Here is a 19,128-nt window from a genome sequence, read left to right on the forward strand (position 1 = left end):
AAAACTAGCCTTTTCTCTTTTTTTTTCAGCTGTCATGGCTGAAAAGAGGACTGTTTTGGGGCTACCACTGTTGTTTTTATTAGCTTCCGTGGCTCTCTTGCATCTATTTATTTGCCCGTTCACTAAAGTTGAGGAGAGCTTCAACTTACAGGCGGCACACGACCTTCTGTATCACAGACTTGACTTTGACAAGGTAAGCATGCAGCCATTTGATGTGTTAATAAGCTAAGTGACACAGAAAGCACCCGTGGATGTAAATAAAACATTCGTAATATTAAATTTCCCTTTTTGTCATTTAAAAAAAAATAGAATACCATTCTTACGGCCCTAAAGATGTTAAATATAAGGTACATTATGAAAAAAAAGTGACAGCTGCGGGTACAGTTTAAATCCTACTTTTGATGTAGTGCTACGTCCCAAACATTCTGCTTGCTATTGATGCTTGCTATAAAATCATACACACCAGTAGTTTGACAGCTATACTGTGGCGTGGACTGTTCCATCGTAAACCTATAGCTACAAGAAAAAAATAAATGTGGTCTAATCCTCACCCATTCACGTCACAATATTAGAAAAATACATTAATTCACAATAAAACAAGAGAACATAACAGGAGCTCTGTTGAAAAATGGGAAAAAATGTGACCAAAACTGAGGGACAGGGTGGCTGAACATAGGTATACTGTTCCTATTTAACCTGATTTATTTTAAGGCAAAACACACTACACATAAGCACATCATGGGAGTAACTCGACCCTACTGGGAACTACGAGCTTTGATGCCAGAGTTGGGGATAAAATCAAAGCCTCAATCAAAGAGAGACCTATTGAATTTATGCCATGGGGGCCACCAATAACTGTGGTCCTAATGAGGACTAATATTAGGGTCACTAAATTTTGTAACTGACTAGACTTGACCTACAGTGTTGGCTTTCAGCATTAACATTGCTTTGCAGTTCTTTTCTGCCTTCATTGTAGTGCTCTGATATATCACTATCAAGATTTATAAGAAATTTAAAATTTAAAAAATCCAAAGAAGAGACTGGAGAATCACCTTTCGGAGTATTGATGTTGCATTGCATGTACACCAGAGGGCACTCTGAAGCTACCCTGGTAAAACCTGTTTGAAATGCCACAAACTCAACAACCAGCTGATCTTGTTATGACAATAAAACATTTTTAAACAGAAATGTCTTATTACCTTCGTAAAGACTCATAAATAACTACACATAAACAGATTTCCCTGACATTTATTATGTTTTGTGTGTAAGAAAAACAATAAGTTGATATATCGGAATTTTTAAATTACTCAATATCAGTATCTATTGGGCTTTATTCTGTTCTGTTGTGGCATCATTGCTTTTGTTCTATATTACAATGTTGCTTATCACAATATATTACAACTTGATAACATGCAGGACTGTTGTGTTCCCTGTGATGAGGGTGTCCGGAAAAATAATAAGTCAAGAGCACAGTAAGCAGTCCAGAAACTTAGAGACACCCCCCCAAAAAGGAAAAACAAAAAAGAACCCAATAGACAGCAAAAATATTTGCAGCAGTCTTTACAGCTTGTAACATTTTAAATTAGGTGTTCACTACAAGATGAACTACACTACATGGCACAGAGCTGTCAGTAGTATCCTTCCACAGATGACGGAGTAACTGTGAGAATGACTTAAAAATACATTGCAACACATCTCAAATTTGCATGAGAATGCCTGAATGTTGCTCAATTTTACTAGACAAATCTTCTCTGGGAAGATTAGACAAAGGTTTACCTTTATAAGAAGCATGCACTGTACATTGTAGGGGGTGAAACAATGCTGTGAAGACATTGTAAAGCACGGTGGAGGGAGGATCATGGTTTGGCTTTTTATTTTTGTTTTTTTATGGTCTGGATATCTGGACATGCAGAGAGTAATAAATTCCAAATTCAGTCAAAAACATTTACAGCAAAAAACCGGGGCATCACTCCATGATTCGAAGCTTAGAAGAGTCAAGACAATGAAAAACCAACTACAGGATGATTAGAAAGAAGAAATCCATATTTTAGAACAGCCAAGAGAGTCCTGACTTTAACTTAACAGAGATGCTTTAGACAGTTTACTTGTTTGTTCTGATAAAAAGAGAGAAAAAAATCCATGACATCTGGGTAAATTCCAGGTCTTGCTTAGGGTCATGTGATGTGATTGAAAGCGAGAGATTAGATTGTTTTATCTACTCTTGTTTTTGAGCTCCTTAAAATCCCTGCATGGTAGTGTGGCTATATAAGTCTTACAAAGTACCTTGTTTTTCTTTTCAGTATGACCATCACGAGTTCCCCGGTGTGGTGCCGCGGACTTTCCTTGGCCCCCTCTTCCTCTCCACGCTCTCCTCCCCTGTTGTTTTTCTGTCTTCCCTGCTGGATGCACCAAAGTTCTACACACAGCTTATAGGTAGCAAACCATCTCACGTTTTGTTGTTTAGTATCCAAACCACTGAGATGTAAAGGTAATTAAAAGCTCTTAAGAGATGTTTAATGTGCTGTTCTTTCTGCACAGTCCGAGCTTCCCTGGGTGTGTGCGTCATCGGTGCACTGTGGCACATGCAGAAAGAAGCAAGGAGGCAGTTTGGCTCCACAGTTGCAGACCTTTTCTGCCTTATATGTGCATCTCAGTTTCATTTAATGTTCTACAGCACAAGGACACTGCCCAATGTATTCGCCCTGCCATTAGGTAACCCATCAGCTCTCATTTGAGTTCTAGTTTCTTTCTTTGTCATTTTTGGAACTTAAATAATCGAGCATTATAATGACGAGTAAAACTCTCGGCCCAGTTCTTATAGCATTCACATCGTGGATGGCTCAGAGATATGGCCGGTTCATCTCCCTGTCTGCTTTGGTCATCATTGTGTTCCGGTCAGAGTTGTGCATCTTTATGGGCCTCATGTTACTGATGTCGCTCCTGAGCAGGAAGCTCGGGCTGCTGCGGCTGCTGAAATATACTGTTCCTGCTGGGATATTGTCATTAGGTTAGTGGTTCATCTATAATAAATACAGTGTATGTCTAACAATATTAAAAACATGCTGATCACTGTTTGTGTTTGCTTTCCTTTGTCTCCTGCAGCTCTGACAGTGGCTGTTGATACCTTCTTCTGGAGGAAGCTCCTGTGGCCTGAAGGCCAGGTTTTGTGGTACAACACCATTCTCAACAAAAGTTCCAACTGGGGAATATCCTTTGATTTATTCCAGCACATCCTGTTTGCTTAGCTGTTTTATAGTTGGGAAACTATGGGGGGGAAATGACAACCACAAGAAAAACACAGAAATGTATTAGAAAATGTTACATTTCACTTTATGGAAGTAGTAGGAGAGGATAACTGGGATAACTGGGACTTTGTTGACTGTGAAAAAATGACTTTCCTTGTTGGACTGAATATTTCAGTCATTTTATTTGTATTGCACAATTTCACAGCAACAGATTTCTTAGTTTATAATTGTTAATTTAATAAATGTTTTAGTTTCATGGTATCTTAAAAGCGTGTTGATGAACAGCATGTTGATGCCCTTTGTTAAAATATTCCTGTATGAGTCCAGTCTCCTTTAGCGTTCTAGCTCAGTTAAAACTCAGGTAAGGATGTTGCTGAATTCAATTTTGTGGCATTGTTGTTGGTTTATTGTTGGTTGGTTATAGCAGTCCTTGACTGTTCTCCCCAGTAAACCTCACCATTTCTCTGGTACTTCTACTCTGCTGTACCTCGTGCCCTGGGCTGCACGCTGTTCTTTGTCCCCCTTGGCCTCCTTGACAGGCGAATGAGAGCACTGCTGCTGCCCACAGTGGGCTTCATTCTGCTCTACTCACTGTTGCCCCATAAAGAGCTGCGTTTCATCATATACACTTTTCCCGTGCTCAGTTTGGTGGCTGCGCGTGGTTGCTCTTTCATGTAAGCTGAAACGTACGGCACCTGTCCTTGTATTGAAAGAAGAGTGAATGATCCTAAAAAGTTTCCTTTCTCTTAAAATTGGCATTGACATTTGGAGAGCTGAAGCTGTTTGTCATGCTTTTTACTGTTTTTTTTTCCTCCCTCCATGTGATTTAGTTTGTGCAACTACCAGAAATCCTGGATATACAAACTGGGTTCTGCATTTGTGGTTGGCCAGCTGTTGGCAAACACGGCATACTCTGGTATTTGCCTCTATGTTTCTCACCACAACTACCCTGGAGGCAGAGGAATGCAGGAACTACACCGGCTGTTGCCAGCCTCAGCAGGTTGGAATCACATCAAGCTTTTTTTTTTTCTTTCTTGAAGGGAGCGCTCACACAGTTACATATTTCAGGAGATAAAGATTTGTGGTTTTCTAGTGAATTCTCATTGTTGCGGTCTTTCCTCAGATGTATTTGTTCACATTGACACCTACACTGCTGAGACTGGAGTTTCACGCTTCCTACAACTAAACAAAAACTGGAGGTTGGTGTTTTATTTTGATCTGAAATCTGTCCACCAATCTTCTTTTTTTTTTTTAAATATATATACAGTTTTAAATTTTCTATTTTTTTGTGGGTGTTTTGAGTTAAGCTTAGTATTCAGAAAAAAAAAATTGGCCTCACTTCAGTTTTCAGTATCTGTATTGTAAGTTTTCGTTTTTTTTCAAATATTATAACATGGGTAACATTTGGAAATGGGGAATTTGTTACAATCTCAGAATAGGTACTGCAGCACAAGTACTTTGGAAAGGCAGGTCAGACATGCTGGACCTCAATAAACATGTTTGTGAAAGCCTTATGAAGCAGGTTACATTATCAAATGTGACCAAAGTGACAAAAATAAATACAGCTTTATTTATTTTTTTATTTTAGCTTTTTAAGTAAACTTAAAATATTATTTTAAACATTTTTAACACTTTACTTCCCATTTTCAACAGATATGACAAACGTGAGGACTTGAGCCCCACGAGCCCAGCTATGCAGATGTACTCGCACCTATTGATGGAGGCTAATGCGACCAAGATACAATTACTCCAGGACACCCATCAGCCTCTGACCTTCATAGAAGGTTACCGCAACATTGCCTTCAGTGTGTTTCACTTCCCTCCTGTCAGAGTGCACTTGGAGAGAAAAACTGTGCTGATGGAGAGAAAGGCCACCAAAACAGTGACTTAAACAAGTGTTGGATTTTTTTTTCTTTAAATTTGCTGACCACTACTGTGAAACCAGTGCTTTTACAGAATAATAAAAAGTATCTCTCCAGGTATTTCCACTACAAAACATGATCAGTGTTGCATTAACATAGTCATGAATCTGTAAATCTTATCTGCTCTCATGCAAGGAAACAAGCTACTAACAAGCTAAACAAGCTATTTTGTCTTCTGAATAAATCTTTGTATTATTTTTTTTTTTAAGCTCAGAGGATAACAAAAAAATAAATAAAGTTCACTGAACACTGGAGATGCTTAAAATGAAGGGAAAACATTGAATTCTTGTACTCGTGTGCCTTAAGGCTCCACACTAAACACCAGCTTTTCAGTCTCATTGATAAGAACAAGACTCTACGATATTGTGTAAGGAAAACCTTTATTTACAAATGACCAAAATTTGCATGTTTCCAGTCTCAATGCTAAAACATTTATGAAATTAGGTTCAGAAGTCATTTAATATAAAAATGTACAGTACATTGTTTTACTCAATAATAAACCCATAATTTAAACCCCTGGACATAAACTTAAATTGTGCTTGAGAGACAAATTGTATATTCCAAACAAACCCCATTATTCAGAAAATACAGCAATATTATACATGATCTCATTAAAAACATATCAGCAAGTTAAAAAAAAAAATCTAATTCTAAATGACAGTACCATGAGCCACAAATTCACAATGGAAATTAAATAATATAAACTTAAAATATCTTTCAGTCACAGCATTTATTTATTTTTTGGGGGCCATGTTTTCATTCAGAAAACAACTCTTATCTTTAATCATAATATTCAAAAAAAGCGTCCTGACGTGATCTGCGCAATTTCAACAATATTTACAGCGTTTTTGACCTGAAGTAGTTTTGGATAAGGCACAAGGAGAGAGTAGACAAAGGAAAAACATTGATTTAGAAGCAAACACATTATCACCAACCCCTACAGCTAGAAAAACCCTCCCTCCCTGATACACTTCTGAGACTTTTCATCACAACAGCTCCAAAGTGTTTTAACAGTAGTACAGAGAATACAATAAAGCCTCGATCTGGCCTTTGCATTGAAAATCAGTGTATTCAATGATATTTTACATTTTGCCCGACAGAACCCCACCCCCCATTTCACAGCTATGCAACTTGGTCCTTAAATAAAGGGTTTTCAAGTTAATGCTCAACAAAATAATTATGATCAGTACTGAAAATAAATGAAGGGGAGGTTGACCTTGAGGAACAGCAGACCCTCCATGTTTTCTAGCAAAGGCCTGGGCTGATTCAGGGCACAGTTGACACTAGCTGTGCTGAACAGTGTCTCTGCTGGGACGATGCTCGGAGGGCAACCCACGTAGCGGGCGGCTACTTTGGCAAGATCAGGCCATAGGAACTTTTTCAGGTTCCAGTAGTCAAGGGGGTCACAGCTTTGATCGAGTATGTCTTCCTCAAGATACTCCAGCACTGCCAGCTCTGAGGACTTTGGCTTCTCCTCGTTTTTTATCTTTTGCCTGATGTCAGCCATCAAGGACCAGAGGTTGTCCTTGTTTGAATTTGCGGTGCTGGATGAAACGTTGGCCTCATTGCAGCCGTTGTGCAGCAGAGGCTTGACTGCAACTGAGGTAGAACAGGACATGTCCAGCTCCCGGATCAGGTCTTGTTTACATCTTTCAGCTTCTTCCTCTGTGAACAATGACGTTTTGTATCGTGGGTCCAGCATGGTTGCCCAGATGTATTGAGGGTCGTGAAGAGTTGCAGACATCCTGCTCACCATCGCTTCCTTTAGAGACTTGAGCATGTTGTCTATTCCCACGGTCTCGTCAAACAGCAAGTCTATTTTTCTGTTGAGAATATGAATGAGTGGTATCACTTGTCCCAGAGTGGCAGTGCGGTTGCTCATCTCCCTGCAGGCGACTTCGAAAGGTTTCAGTGCATTGCAGACTGACAACATTACTTCCCACTGATCGCAGCTGATCATTTCCCTGAAATTGCACTCGATCGACATCTCGTCGATGGCTTTCTTTTGCTCAACCAGTCGCTCCAGCATGAAAAAGGAGGTCATCCATTTGGAAGGGACGTCCTGAATGAGCTGGTTCTCTGGCAGCTGATGGACCCTCTGGAGCTCAGCCAGCTTCTCCTTGGCCTTTGCTGAGCGGTGCACACGCTCACAGATCTTTCGTGCAATACTCAGAAGGTTCTGAACCATTCGCTGGCTCTTTATGGCTTCACTAACAATGAGGTCGATGGTGTGTCCAAAACACTGCATGGTGACGTGACCGTGGTCCTCCAAAGTGTTTTTGATGGTGGTGTTGTCTGTTACAGTGAACCCCTTTTTCAGCCCTGATGAGTTGATCCAAGAATCCCACAGATACTCGAGCTGCTTTGGGATGTCATGCATATCGTGATCAGAGTCTATTTGTGAGACACTTAGGAGAGCAGAACAGTGAAAGTCTTGACCTTGGGGTCTGACACTTGACTCGTACGTCGCCCAGTGGGCGGTAAGGGTTAGGTATTCCCTTGTCTGGCTACTGACCCAAATACTAGTTGTGAAGTGGACAACACCACCTTCAGCTTCTTTCAGGTGGGTCAACACAACCTCCTTCACCCTTTCGTACATATCTGGTATGGCAGTGCTGGTAAAGTAAGAAGAGGGTGGTAGAGAATACTGAGGCTGGAGGTACTCTAGCAGTCGATTCAGTCCAGCATTCTCCACCATAGCTGATGGCTGAAGATCCAGTGCGAGCATTTCTGCAATAAGTTTGGTGATTTTTTTGGCAACCGGGTGGTGTTCATCAAATCTCTCACGATTCTGTTCCGTTTCATAAACAGACGTGTCCATGAGCTCTTGTTTAACATGAATTTCAGCAGACGGCACATCACCTGAGATAGTATTGTTACTTTCAAGAACATGTCCGTGAAACCTCTGCATGTGCCTGAAAAGGCAGCTTGTGCCGAGGTTTGTAGTCTTTTTGCCTCTGCTAATTGTGCGGCTACAGTGCAAACAAACCACCTTTGTAGGGTCAGCAGGCGAAATGGAAAAATGATTCCACAGTTTTGACGTCTTTTTACTGAAAACGGGCAGGGTTTGTGTTTTTTTCTCACTAAGGGGACTCTCAGTTTCTTTGGCTGAAACTGGATCTGTTGCAGCAAGATTGGTGTAGGGATGAGGGGAAGATTCCTTATCATCTGTGCTTTTTTGGTTTTTGAGGACATCTGGGTGACGTCTCATTAGATGTCTCATTAAGCAGCTTGTACCAAAATCGCCCCGTTTCCCCCGGCTGATGACACACGGACAGTAACGGCACAGTGCTTTTAACTGGTCAACAGGTGACACTATGAAATGGTGCCACACTTCTGATTTAACCCGTTTCATGATCTTTTTGTTTTGCTGAAAAACTGAATGATCCTGATTGAGGCTGGGGCCTTCAGAGAGGTCACATGGTGATGAAGTCAGGGGTGTGTCCTCCCCATGAGTTTTGAAGGAGAGGTTGAGTGTGGTCTCCTGCCCTGAGAGATGCATCACCTCATCAGATTCTTCCTTTATATCCATGCTTTCCTCCATGCTTTGGGGTAGTTCATCTGATATGGTTTCTGGTGATGATGGAAGAAGGGGTGATTCTTTTTTGAGTTCCAGTGGATCCTGTAGTTGAGTGCGGGACAGCAGCGAGGGCGGGTTAGTATAGGGTGGCGGAATGTGATTTCCCTGTCCATTCTCCTCAATTACAACCTCTTTGTGGGCTCTCCACATATGCCGGATAAGACAGCTTGTCCCCAGATCCTTTCCATTTTTACCCCTACTGAATTCATTCATGCAATGAATGCATACTGCTTTGGAATTATCAGCAGGCGACAGGTAGAAATGTTTCCATACAGCTGACCTGCGACGGGAGCTAGAGCTTTTTGGGGTCCCTGGAAGGCGCTCAGGCCCTCCGTCTGACATGTCTTCGGCATTGTTTTCATTGGAATGTGAGGATGGGAGGGTGCTGCAAACAGCGTCGGCATTGGCATACGGTTCTAGTTTTGGTTCGACTTTGGGTAACACTTCTTTGGATGACAGGTCTGAATTTTCAGCTGAGGAGGTGGACGGTGAAGTGTTTTTTGAGGCAGAGCTAACAATGCTATTTGTCAAGTCTCCGTTTTTTGGTGAGTTTGGGGAGGGAGGTATCAAAGATGAGGCAAGAGGGCTAGTCAGATTATTTGAGGATGCGTCAGCGCCGTCTTGCAAAAGCACAGTGGGGTGAGCCCTTCGTACGTGCCTCATTAAACAACTCGTGCTGAGGTCTTTTTCGTTCTTACCCCGACTGAACTCTTTCATGCAGTATAAACAGATTGCTTTGGTACTGTCTCGTGGTGATATGCAGAAATGATTCCATGCTGGAGATTTTTTCCGTGGGTTGGTCTGACTCCTCATAGATGACAAAAGACTCTGAGTGACAGCGTCCATGGCGACATCATAAAGGGTGCTTGTGTATCCACTTAGTAAATTGCTATAGTCATCGCCATCTTTAGTTACAAAAGGGCCAACTGAGCTGCCAAAGGGTAGTCTGTCATCATCCTGGGTTTCTTCTTCCATTCCATTAGCATCCTGGATCTCCCCTTTGCCATGTTCACTCAATTCGCTGCCATTTTCATACTTTTCACTCTCTCCATTTCCCTCGGTGTCAATGTTTAGGCATTTGTCTGAAAGAGTGGGAGAAGCTGCAGCACTCTTATTTGCCGTGTCTGTCTCAAACAGTCCGTCAGCCTGAGAAGAAAAGTTGAAACAAGGAAGAGAGTCTTTATCCAGTGTTATTGAGGAGCAAGCAGGTGACTTTGCATCAGCAGTTTCACGGGGGCTAATGCTGTAGGATTTGAACACATAGCCATCCTGCCCTTCAATTTTCAGGCAGGTCCCTTTTGCCTCTCTTTTTCTGCGTTCTATGGAGCCATTAGGTTCACTGACCATTTCCTCGCCCATATGTGAGACCTCTTCCTCCCCATCCATGGCAGCAGCCCAAGCGTTTCTGTAGAATAGTCAGGTCTGCGGTGTCAAATGCAATCGCTTTTTTCAACTGTGGTCATCGATACAGCAGCTCTCAAGCAGGTGTTGGGATGTGGGTGTTGCCGTCCAGGACACAGAGCGCGTGCTCGTCCCTCTCCATTTATGACTGGAGTAGCTCCACTCCTCCCTACAAGACCTAGAGAAAGATAGGGAGTGAGAGAAAATAGATCAGATAAGGGTATTCTAAAAATAAACACGACTCCAAAAACCAGTAACACAACATGTTGTGCCATAAACAACAGATTGTACTTTCATTTAGCCACACACAGCCACAAGAAAGTATAGAGATTAAAAAACAAAACCACTTATGTAAAATCAGGTTTCATTAAACGTACAATTTACAAGAAGGACTGCTAATTGATTTGACTCTGCAAGCACAGTTGTAGTAAACATAGAAATTTTGATTTTGTAAGGGGTAAACCATTCTGTCGGAATAGACACAGACGGGTTGAGGCTTAGTCTTGCAGTATTCAGGTGCAGCTTGCACTTTTAAGGATCATTGTGATGCTCAAGTATTGCGTCATAGCTTTTAAATGCACTCGGCTACCAAGGAAATTCATGAGCAGAGCACTGCTCAAAGTGTATTCCGTTGAATTGCTGCTTCATGCGATCATTGTTCCAAGTTGCAAAATCCTGTACTTCCACAGCGCAAGTATCTGGCTTATACGGGGCGGTCGTGGCTCAAGAGTTGGCAGTTCATCTTGTAATCGGAAGGTTGCCGGTTTGAGCCCCGGCTCGGACGGTCTCAGTCGATGTGTCCTTGAGCAAGACACTTCACCCGTTGCCTACTGGTGGTGGTCAGAGGGCCCGGTGGCGCCAGTGTCCGGCAGCCTCACCTCTGTCAGTGGCTACAATGTAGCTTGCCATCACCAGTGTGTAAATGTGTGTGAATGGGTGAATAAATGTAGTGTAAAGCGCTTTGGGGTCCTTAGGGACTAAGTAAAGCGCTATACAAATATAGGCCATTTACCATTTGTCTGATTGTATTAAGTAACATATCACATTTATGTACCACTAAAAATATTCTGCACAACAGCCAAGCTGTTTAAAACTTTACTCAAGTACATTCTTGAGTATGTAGATTGAATTGTATTGAAATCCTTGAGCAGTTTATGAGCAAAAACAAACCTGTACAACTGCAAGCAAAACACTTTTGAGAGTACTAACCTACAATGTAATAACCTTTTTTGGTATAAAAGTATGATAATCTGATATAATACAATTTTATATACCCAGGTGCAACAAGCAAGTTAAATTAAAGGAAAAACATAACAAAAATTCGTATTATTGTCTTGTCCAATATGTGCAGCCATTTGGTGTTTTCATAACGGTAGCTTTCTATCACATCAGCACAAAATCTCCCTCGAGTGTTATATTCAGTTACTAGGAAAGCCATAGCATAGGATTCATTCATACTTTCAATATTAAAATCATTCCTGTGAGCCCCTCGAGCCTTATTGGTGGAGGCGTTTTCATTCTGAAAGGTGTTAAAAAAAATATAATTCAACCTAACTGCAGACACATAATAGGCCATGGGGTCAGGTCTAATGCGGTCCATTAGGAATGACAAATTAATGTTATGCCTCTGTTCCATTACCTCGGTAAAATTTGGCAGTAATATTTACTGCCAAATTTATAATAACATATAATAACATAGTGCCTCTATGTGCCAGCTAACTGAGAGAATGCTGTGTAAATCAAATAAAAGAAACTAGGGTCAGTGCTGAAGCAATTTTTCCTTAACTACAAAACTCACTCAGTGTTAACACCCAAATGTGTGCAACTAAAATAATACATCAGCTCTGAGAACATTAGCTTAAGTACTCGCTCAAATGTAAATCTGGTTATTTTAAATATGAGCTTTCTAATACAAAGTAAAACAAACAAAAAAAAGAGAAAAATATATCTAAAATTCACATTTAGATTAGATATAAATCACACATTAAAATGTGTCCAAAAACAACCAACTTTAAAACGAAATACTAGTACGAGATGGGGCTTTTAAATGTAACAAAATCTAACAAATGTAACCAAGTAATTATCTACGTGAGCAGTGGCAAACCAGTTTTCCGGGTTTGGCTAAAGCGCTAGTCAGGAAGATGCGAGAGGACAGCAGAAATAGCCAACGCTAACTAGCCTGCATCTTCTCTTAGCAGAGAACTTGTGAATAGGTATTTACACACCGGCTTTCGACTCGACCCCTAACGAACAAAAAGTCACACTTACCATTAAACTTGCACCACCAATATATGCCAATACGTTCTATAATAAACATTACTGGCAGTTAAGCTACATCATCAGTAAACACCACGGTGGCTATCCTGGTGCTAACTGTCTTAGCCGCAAGGCTAATAACAGACAAAAAACCACGCAGACACAACACTTGTGTGGCGTGGATTTGTATCACAAAAAATAACAGCATTTACAACTATCTTATTAGCCTTGCATTACCCCGAGGAACACGTTCAGCACATTTCGGACCACACCATGACTGCTAGCTGGTTAGCTGCCAGCTAGGCCACACACAGGACACACTAGCTAACCTGGCGAGGCAGAACCCAGCCGTGGCGACACACGAACCACACGGGATCCGAATCAGACCTAGACTCACCGCGACGTCCTCACCACATTCAGCCCCTTTCACACACGCATGCGAGTTCGGTATACTTACTGTTGAGTACAGCGACTTGTTCACTGGGTTTCGGTTCCTAAACGGTTAAATATGACACATTTGATTGATCCGGAGGGGGGTTCACTTTTGTTGCTTTTGTCTCCTGGTTTGCTAGCAGTTCGCGTTCGGCCGAAGCAGCTCCACACAGCGACGGACGGAAGGAACAGGTTTTAATGATGTCACCGGGCACTGGGTCTCCAGTATGGCGAAGGGGGTAATAAATTTTAGTATTAAGTTACACAACACGGTGTTTTACTTTGACTTTTCACTAATTATAAACAGAAATGTTTAACTAGTCCGTTCTAATGATAGATTCAATTACTTCATTTGCATATTCAGTCAACTTGTCGACCCGTTTACACCACCTAATAACCTATTTTCACAGAAATTAAAATAATTAGATTTTTTTTTTTTAGAAATCTACGCATGCTGCAGGTGTAACAGGACAAAAAACTAACACATCCATTTGTTATTGCGAAATAATAAATCAGTTAATTAATAACTTTTCGCGTGTGTTGCGTTCACGGTCTGGAGTGCCACGTTGGGGTCCAAAAGAAAAAGTAAATGCAAAATATTTTAATCAATGCAAATTATAACTGCGCTAAACCGAGGGCGGGTTCTTGCCCTTAAAAAAGACGTTTGGGTCCAGCGGACCGGTCACTGGGGTGTGGCATGTTGTTCTGCTTGTGTCCTCCAACCTGTCCTCTATTACTACAAGAGCAAATAATAACCCCAGAGCATGACAGACAGGCATGACACTCTGAAAGTCTTCTTATCCGCTGCTCTTATGACTTGATAGCCAAGGCCCCCCAGAGTCAAAACAGACATGTCTCAGCTTTCCTTACACAGCGCTACTGTCCGTATTCGCGTTTTGTTAGGTTTGCAGCTTTGTCTTTGCAATGCTAGTATGGTTATTACAAAAGGCAACGCACTGATTGTGTGACAGATGGGCTTTTGTGTGAAATCTACGACTCACCACAGACATGACCTCCAGCGTCACACGTAGACCGGTGCGTACGGGTGGGAGTTGTCTGCTGAAACGCATTGTTGTGTTGGGGGATGATCCGTTCGTGCGGCTGCTGCTCTTACTGCTATTTGCCTCTGCTCGACTGTGGCTAACGAGTGACTCTAGCCTGTGAATGGCCCACACAGCAAATACTTGTGTGCTTTGTGTAGAGTTTAATATCGAAACTTCAAGGTACAAAGCGGCCTCTTCCTCTTTTATTAGCAACTGAAAAGAGCCCCGTATCGCCCGTTGGATGAGAACATTGTGCCCGGAATTAGCGCCACTTAGTAGGCCGTATTGCCATTGCTTTGTAGGAGTGCTGGCTAGCAAAACTGCTCGTGAATTTGAGGTATGTGCTGGGTTTTATTTGCTATGCTGTGGTCGGTGCGTTGGCGAAAAGGGGGCATGTTGTGCAAATGCAAAAAGAAAAAACATGTATAGGCTTAACTAGCTATAGTGCGGCCTTTTAAGGGCTACTGTTTTTTTTTGCTTTTGTTTTTTACGCGATTCGCTCCGTTCAGCGGACGGTTAGCTCCGTCTGCTAGTTAGCTGGCTAGCTAATGTTATTGTTAGCACATTGGCCACTTTGGCTGCGAGTCCTTGCTGAAAAGGCGTTACACCTCTGCAGCAAATGGGCAAGTGCTAACTCCTGCGCTCTCATATTGCCCAGTGTAACCGCCTCCCTCCCCCATTTAAATGCATGGGCTCATTGACGAAATTGTAACGTAAAAACTGGCTGCTATGTTCTGATTTACAACAGCTAATCTGTGTTTTGGGGGGGCAGGGGCATCGGTGAAAGCTGTAAGTTTCTTTTGCCCTCTTAGTCACCAAAACTCTGTTACTTTCTAATACATTTAACCCACAAAGTGTTGATCTCCCCCTCCCCCCCGTTCTCATTTAAAAGACATAACTTGGAATAAGAAATAAGAAGATGTTGCTTGTCAGTTAAACAGGTACACTTATTTTTACCAGACGTCTTATTTGCGTGTTTACACTTTATAAAAGAAGCTGTATCAGAGAATTAAGTCTGTCTTTAAGTTTGCAGTGAAATTATTGTATTTTACTGTGATTAGGTAAATAACCTAATTTTCTAATGTAACTGTTATTACCTTTATTTGAAAATTAAACTGGGATGCTTCCAGGCATCCCATACACATGTCTAACCGCTATCCCTGTCGTGTATCTCCACAGCAACACGGAGCGTCAAGATGAAGAAGAAGGCTCGGCAGCACCGGGTTGCGGTGCAGAGGCCGCCGTCTCCTATCAAGCCCTCGCCCAACAAGCAGATCTTGACCTATGCCCAGGCGCAGCGCATGGTAGAGTTCGAACTCGATGGCCGCATCCACCGGCTCAGCATATATGACAAGCTGGACGTGATCTCGGATGATGACCCCATGGTGCAAGAGATAATGGAATGCACCAGCAATAAGGAGAATGCGGAAAAATCGAAGCAGCAGGTCCTCCTGAGGTCAGTGAGACTGAAAAACAAGGAGAAGAAGAATGCCGCACTTGCCATCGCAGGCCTTGTAGAGGGAGGTGGACACCACGCTGGTAGCCACGCTAGCCCAAAACTTCCAGAGCCTAAATTCCGAACTGTAGAATATAATCTTCCAGCTGTTCCTAAACGCCCATCTGCCTTTTATAAATATATAGATAAGACGGAGGAAGAACTAGATGAGGAAACAGAGTATGACATGGATGAAGAAGATTACGCCTGGCTGGATTTGGTCAATGAAAAACGACGAAGCGAAGGGGTTAGTCAAGTGTCTCACAATGTTTTTGAGTTCCTTATTGATCGCTTTGAGAAAGAATTGTACCTGGAAAGTCTGGACAAAGGGAGCGAAAGGCAAGCTCCTATCGATGATGATGCTGTCTGCTGCATCTGCATGGACGGAGAGTGTCACAACAGCAACGCGATCCTGTTTTGTGACATGTGCAACGTGGCCGTACACCAAGAGTGTTACGGAGTGCCCTACATTCCCGAGGGTCAGTGGCACTGCAGACACTGCCTTCAGTTGCCGACTCAGCCAGCAGAGTGCATCCTTTGCCCTAATAAGGGCGGAGCAGTAAAAAAGACTGATGATGACCGCTGGGGCCATGTAGTCTGTGCCCTCTGGGTCCCAGAGGTGGGCTTCTCCAATACCACCTTCATTGAGCCCATCGACGGCATCAGCCACATTCCTCCAGCACGCTGGAAGCTCACGTGCTACCTCTGCAAGGAGAAAGGGGTCGGCGCTTGCATCCAGTGCCACAAAGCCAACTGTTACACTGCCTTCCATGTCAGCTGTGCCCAAAAGGCTGGTCTATTCATGAAGATGGAGCCGATCAAAGAGGTGACAGAAACAGGAGAGCCCACCTTCTCTGTGAAAAAGACGGCCTACTGTGGCGCCCACACACCTAACGGGTGTGTGAGGAGACCTCTTGCCATGTATGATGAAGCCAAACTCAGAAATGGACTTTGTAAGATAGGGGACAAGGGCAAAGGGCAGTCCAAAGGAAAACAGAAACGGAAGAGTAAGAGCAAGAAGCCCGAGCCTGATGTGGAAAGTGAAGCTGTACCGCCTGCTACTGTGCCTACTTTTCCTGCTCACAGGTATATTTTTTTTACAACCTTCTACTTAAGTGGGAAATGGCTTTGGTTTTCTAAAATCCCTCATTTTCATCCCTCTAGGTTACAAACCATTCTGAATCAAGTATCAATACAGAAGAAGAAAGTCTTTGTAGAGCTGGTCCTCAGTTACTGGAGACTGAAAAGGCAGTCCAGGAATGGGTTGCCCCTCATCAGACGCCTTCAGACAAGACTGCAGTCACAGAAGAATGTGCAACCGGTTTGTTCCTCTGTCAGTTAAGCGCACAAGACTTGTAGCCTTCATTTATCTTTTTCCCAAGGTTTTCAAATATGTTGTCTCATTATTTGCACAGTCATAAATGATGCTTTTGTTACAATTTAATGTTTCCGTTCAACACTTTATTGCTTGTGTTAATGAGATTTTTGACCATGCTGTGTGAATCAATAGCAGTTTGCTGTGAAATGGGCATCTTATGTGCCAAATGAAAGAAGTTGGTGTTGCATTTGTTTGTTGAGAATTTGTGCAAGTTGATAATTTTCTGGTGTTCAGTTCTTTTATGTGTCTTATATTTTTTTTAAAATTTCCATGCGTTCCCCAGAGGCAGAGTGAAGAGGAAAGCAGGGCTCTTAAGGAACAGCTGAAGGAATGGCACCGCCTCCGACATGACCTAGAGAGAACCAGACTGCTGCTGGAACTAATTCGCAAGAGGGAGAAGCTCAAGCGGGAAGAGGTAAGGACAGGGGAGTGATGCATGGTTGGGCAGAGTTGTGCTTGTCTTAATATCTTAAGAAAAAGTTCAAACAAAACAGAAATGTGATGATGCTCAGTGTTATCTTTTGTGTTTTCTTGTAGATTAAACTGCAGGAGACGCTTCTAGAGATGCAGTTAACACCCTTTAGCATTTTGCTCAGAGCCCTCTTGGACCAGCTCCAGGCAAAAGATCAGGCCAGGATCTTCACCCAGCCTGTCGATGTCACTGAGGTGATCTGCAGCAGATATTCAAACACTTTCCATCTATTCTATCAATGATTGTACTTTGATTCACACTGTAGTACTGTTAATTATTCTGTGCAGAAGTTTAAAACTGTAGGCTTCTTTCTGGCTCTGCCTTGTTTCTGCCAAGTTCCTTGCTATGTTTTCACTAATGACACATACAATTCAAACACTGAATAACACATGGGATGTGCCATGTATCATTATATCAGCTCCTTGAAGAAGAATAGTGGATAAGAAAAAGTGCTGACATGCTTGTAGGAACAACTGTAATATCTGGCAACACCCTGACAGATAGATAGTTAAGGTGTGTGCTGGTTGAGATTTATATAGCACGAAATCACAAAAACTGCTGCCTCAAGGCATTTTGTATTGTAGGATAAAGATCCAACAATGTCAGAGGGAAACCACAACAATCTGACAACTCCCTATGAGCAAGCACTTGGTGACAGTGGGGAGGAAAAACTCCTTTTTAAAAGGAAGAAACCTCTGACTGAACCAGGCTCAGGGAGGGGCAGCCATCTGCTGCAACTTGTTGAAGCTGAAGGGGGAAAAAAGAGAACAGAGGGAGTTAAGATGCCAGAAGACTATTGGTCTAAAGAACTGTAAAAATTGGCTATAAAGAGGGCTTATTGTTACAGTTGTGGCAGCTCATATTAGACTTGTGTGAGAAAGTGAGACAGTTACTCAGGCTTCAGACTGCTTAAAACTGACAATTTTAGACATTTTTCTCCCCCTGGAACGTTAATAATATCATGGATAGGGCATATATTAAATCCCAGGCACATCAATCAGGGTGTGAGCACAGCAGCCCCATCAGCCTGCCATCTAGACATTTTGTCTGTGAGGGGCAGCCAATAACAAGAAAACTGGCTTTAAGGGAGGGAGCAGGGAGCTAGAACCTAGCAGCTGCACCAAGATCTAGTGTAATGATAAATATTGGTTGTTCTTAACTGTTAATCTAGTTGAGCTGAAGAATAATGCCATGGATTTAAAAGCGATCATAATGGGTCCATTAAAGAAAAATAAAAAATTTAAATGTGCAAACTTTTCTTATTGGTTCAGAGTTCTACACTTTCCCTTGTATTTTGCCTTTAGTTCCTTTTCCTGACTGTCAGATGAGTGTACCAGAAATGGTACATTGACATAAATTATTTGTGGAAGTCAATTAGATCACTTTTGTACTCTGGTAAAGTACATTTTATGTCTGTGAACATCTTGACTATAAATCATCGGCACACAAAATAAGACTTTTTAAAATTACTAAAGAATTTTCTGTTCTGCATTTTCTCAAACATTTGTTAGAAGCTTCACGCAAGCAACCAGCGCTCAACTGCTTGCTCCAGTCACATGTTCTGATCTCTGTGACTCATGTTAGACATTACTCCACCCCACCCCCCATTCTGTAAAAGTGTTAAGCAATGTGACTTCCTGTTAGGGTGAATGTGTAACAAGAGCTTGTGGTCTGCTGCATGGTCGGGAGGCCTTGGAGGTGAAGGGTGCTCTTCCTCATAAGCCCGGCTAGCTCAGTCGGTAGAGCATGAGACTCTTAATCTCAGGGTCGTGGGTTCGAGCCCCACGTTGGGCGCAGCTTTTGATCTTGATTCTGTTTGAGTAGGTTCCTGATTCTTGGAATAGACTGTTATTGGGTGGGTGGAATTTCTACATGGTTGAATTGCTGTCAAGAATCTTTAATTT

General features: G+C 42.3%; 3 protein-coding genes and 1 non-coding gene across 13 annotated transcripts in view; 3 read left to right on the forward strand and 1 right to left on the reverse strand.

Moving 5' to 3' along the window:
* On the forward strand, positions 1-5,241 carry alg12 (ALG12 alpha-1,6-mannosyltransferase). The gene is made up of 9 exons (XM_085137525.1): positions 1-193; positions 2,301-2,433; positions 2,539-2,712; positions 2,813-3,007; positions 3,103-3,208; positions 3,698-3,919; positions 4,076-4,245; positions 4,369-4,444; positions 4,899-5,241. The coding sequence occupies exons 1-9, from the start codon at positions 35-37 to the stop codon at positions 5,134-5,136; spliced, it is 1,473 nt and encodes a 490-aa protein (XP_084993651.1). The 5' UTR covers positions 1-34; the 3' UTR covers positions 5,137-5,241.
* zbed4 (zinc finger, BED-type containing 4) lies at positions 1,844-13,952 on the reverse strand. Of its 4 annotated transcripts, XM_085137516.1 has the most exons (3): positions 12,862-13,001; positions 10,092-10,326; positions 1,844-9,893 (listed from the first exon to the last, which is right to left on the reverse strand). In XM_085137516.1, exons 2-3 carry the CDS (start codon positions 10,131-10,133, stop codon positions 6,351-6,353), a joined length of 3,585 nt encoding a protein of 1,194 aa, XP_084993642.1. In that variant the 5' UTR covers positions 10,134-10,326; positions 12,862-13,001; the 3' UTR covers positions 1,844-6,350. The 4 variants fall into 4 exon arrangements, with proteins under 4 accessions (XP_084993642.1, XP_084993639.1, XP_084993638.1 ...); XM_085137513.1 differs by lacking the exon at positions 12,862-13,001 and adding an exon at positions 13,838-13,952 and having other exon boundaries at positions 1,844-10,326; XM_085137512.1 differs by having other exon boundaries at positions 1,844-10,326.
* Positions 12,980-19,128, forward strand: part of brd1a (bromodomain containing 1a) — a 17,107-nt gene continuing 10,958 nt past the window's right edge. For 3 of the 7 annotated variants that reach the window (XM_085137517.1, XM_085137523.1, XM_085137522.1), the window contains exons 1-5: positions 14,076-14,216; positions 15,059-16,460; positions 16,539-16,707; positions 17,036-17,167; positions 17,290-17,418. In XM_085137517.1, the coding sequence (XP_084993643.1) occupies positions 15,076-16,460; positions 16,539-16,707; positions 17,036-17,167; positions 17,290-17,418 (1,815 nt within the window). In that variant the 5' untranslated portion in view covers positions 14,076-14,216; positions 15,059-15,075. Of the gene's footprint in view, positions 13,076-13,439; positions 13,872-14,075; positions 14,217-14,652; positions 14,821-15,058; positions 16,461-16,538; positions 16,708-17,035; positions 17,168-17,289; positions 17,419-19,128 lie in introns of those variants that run through there. The other 4 variants (XM_085137518.1, XM_085137519.1, XM_085137521.1 and 1 more) reach the window with 4 other exon arrangements.
* trnak-cuu (transfer RNA lysine (anticodon CUU)) lies at positions 18,946-19,018 on the forward strand. Its single transcript has one exon. It is a non-coding gene; the product is annotated as a tRNA-Lys (tRNA).

Source organism: Neolamprologus multifasciatus, chromosome 17 (genome assembly GCF_963576455.1).
Source record: "Neolamprologus multifasciatus chromosome 17, fNeoMul1.2, whole genome shotgun sequence".
NCBI classification, from domain to species: Eukaryota; Metazoa; Chordata; class Actinopteri; order Cichliformes; family Cichlidae; genus Neolamprologus; species Neolamprologus multifasciatus.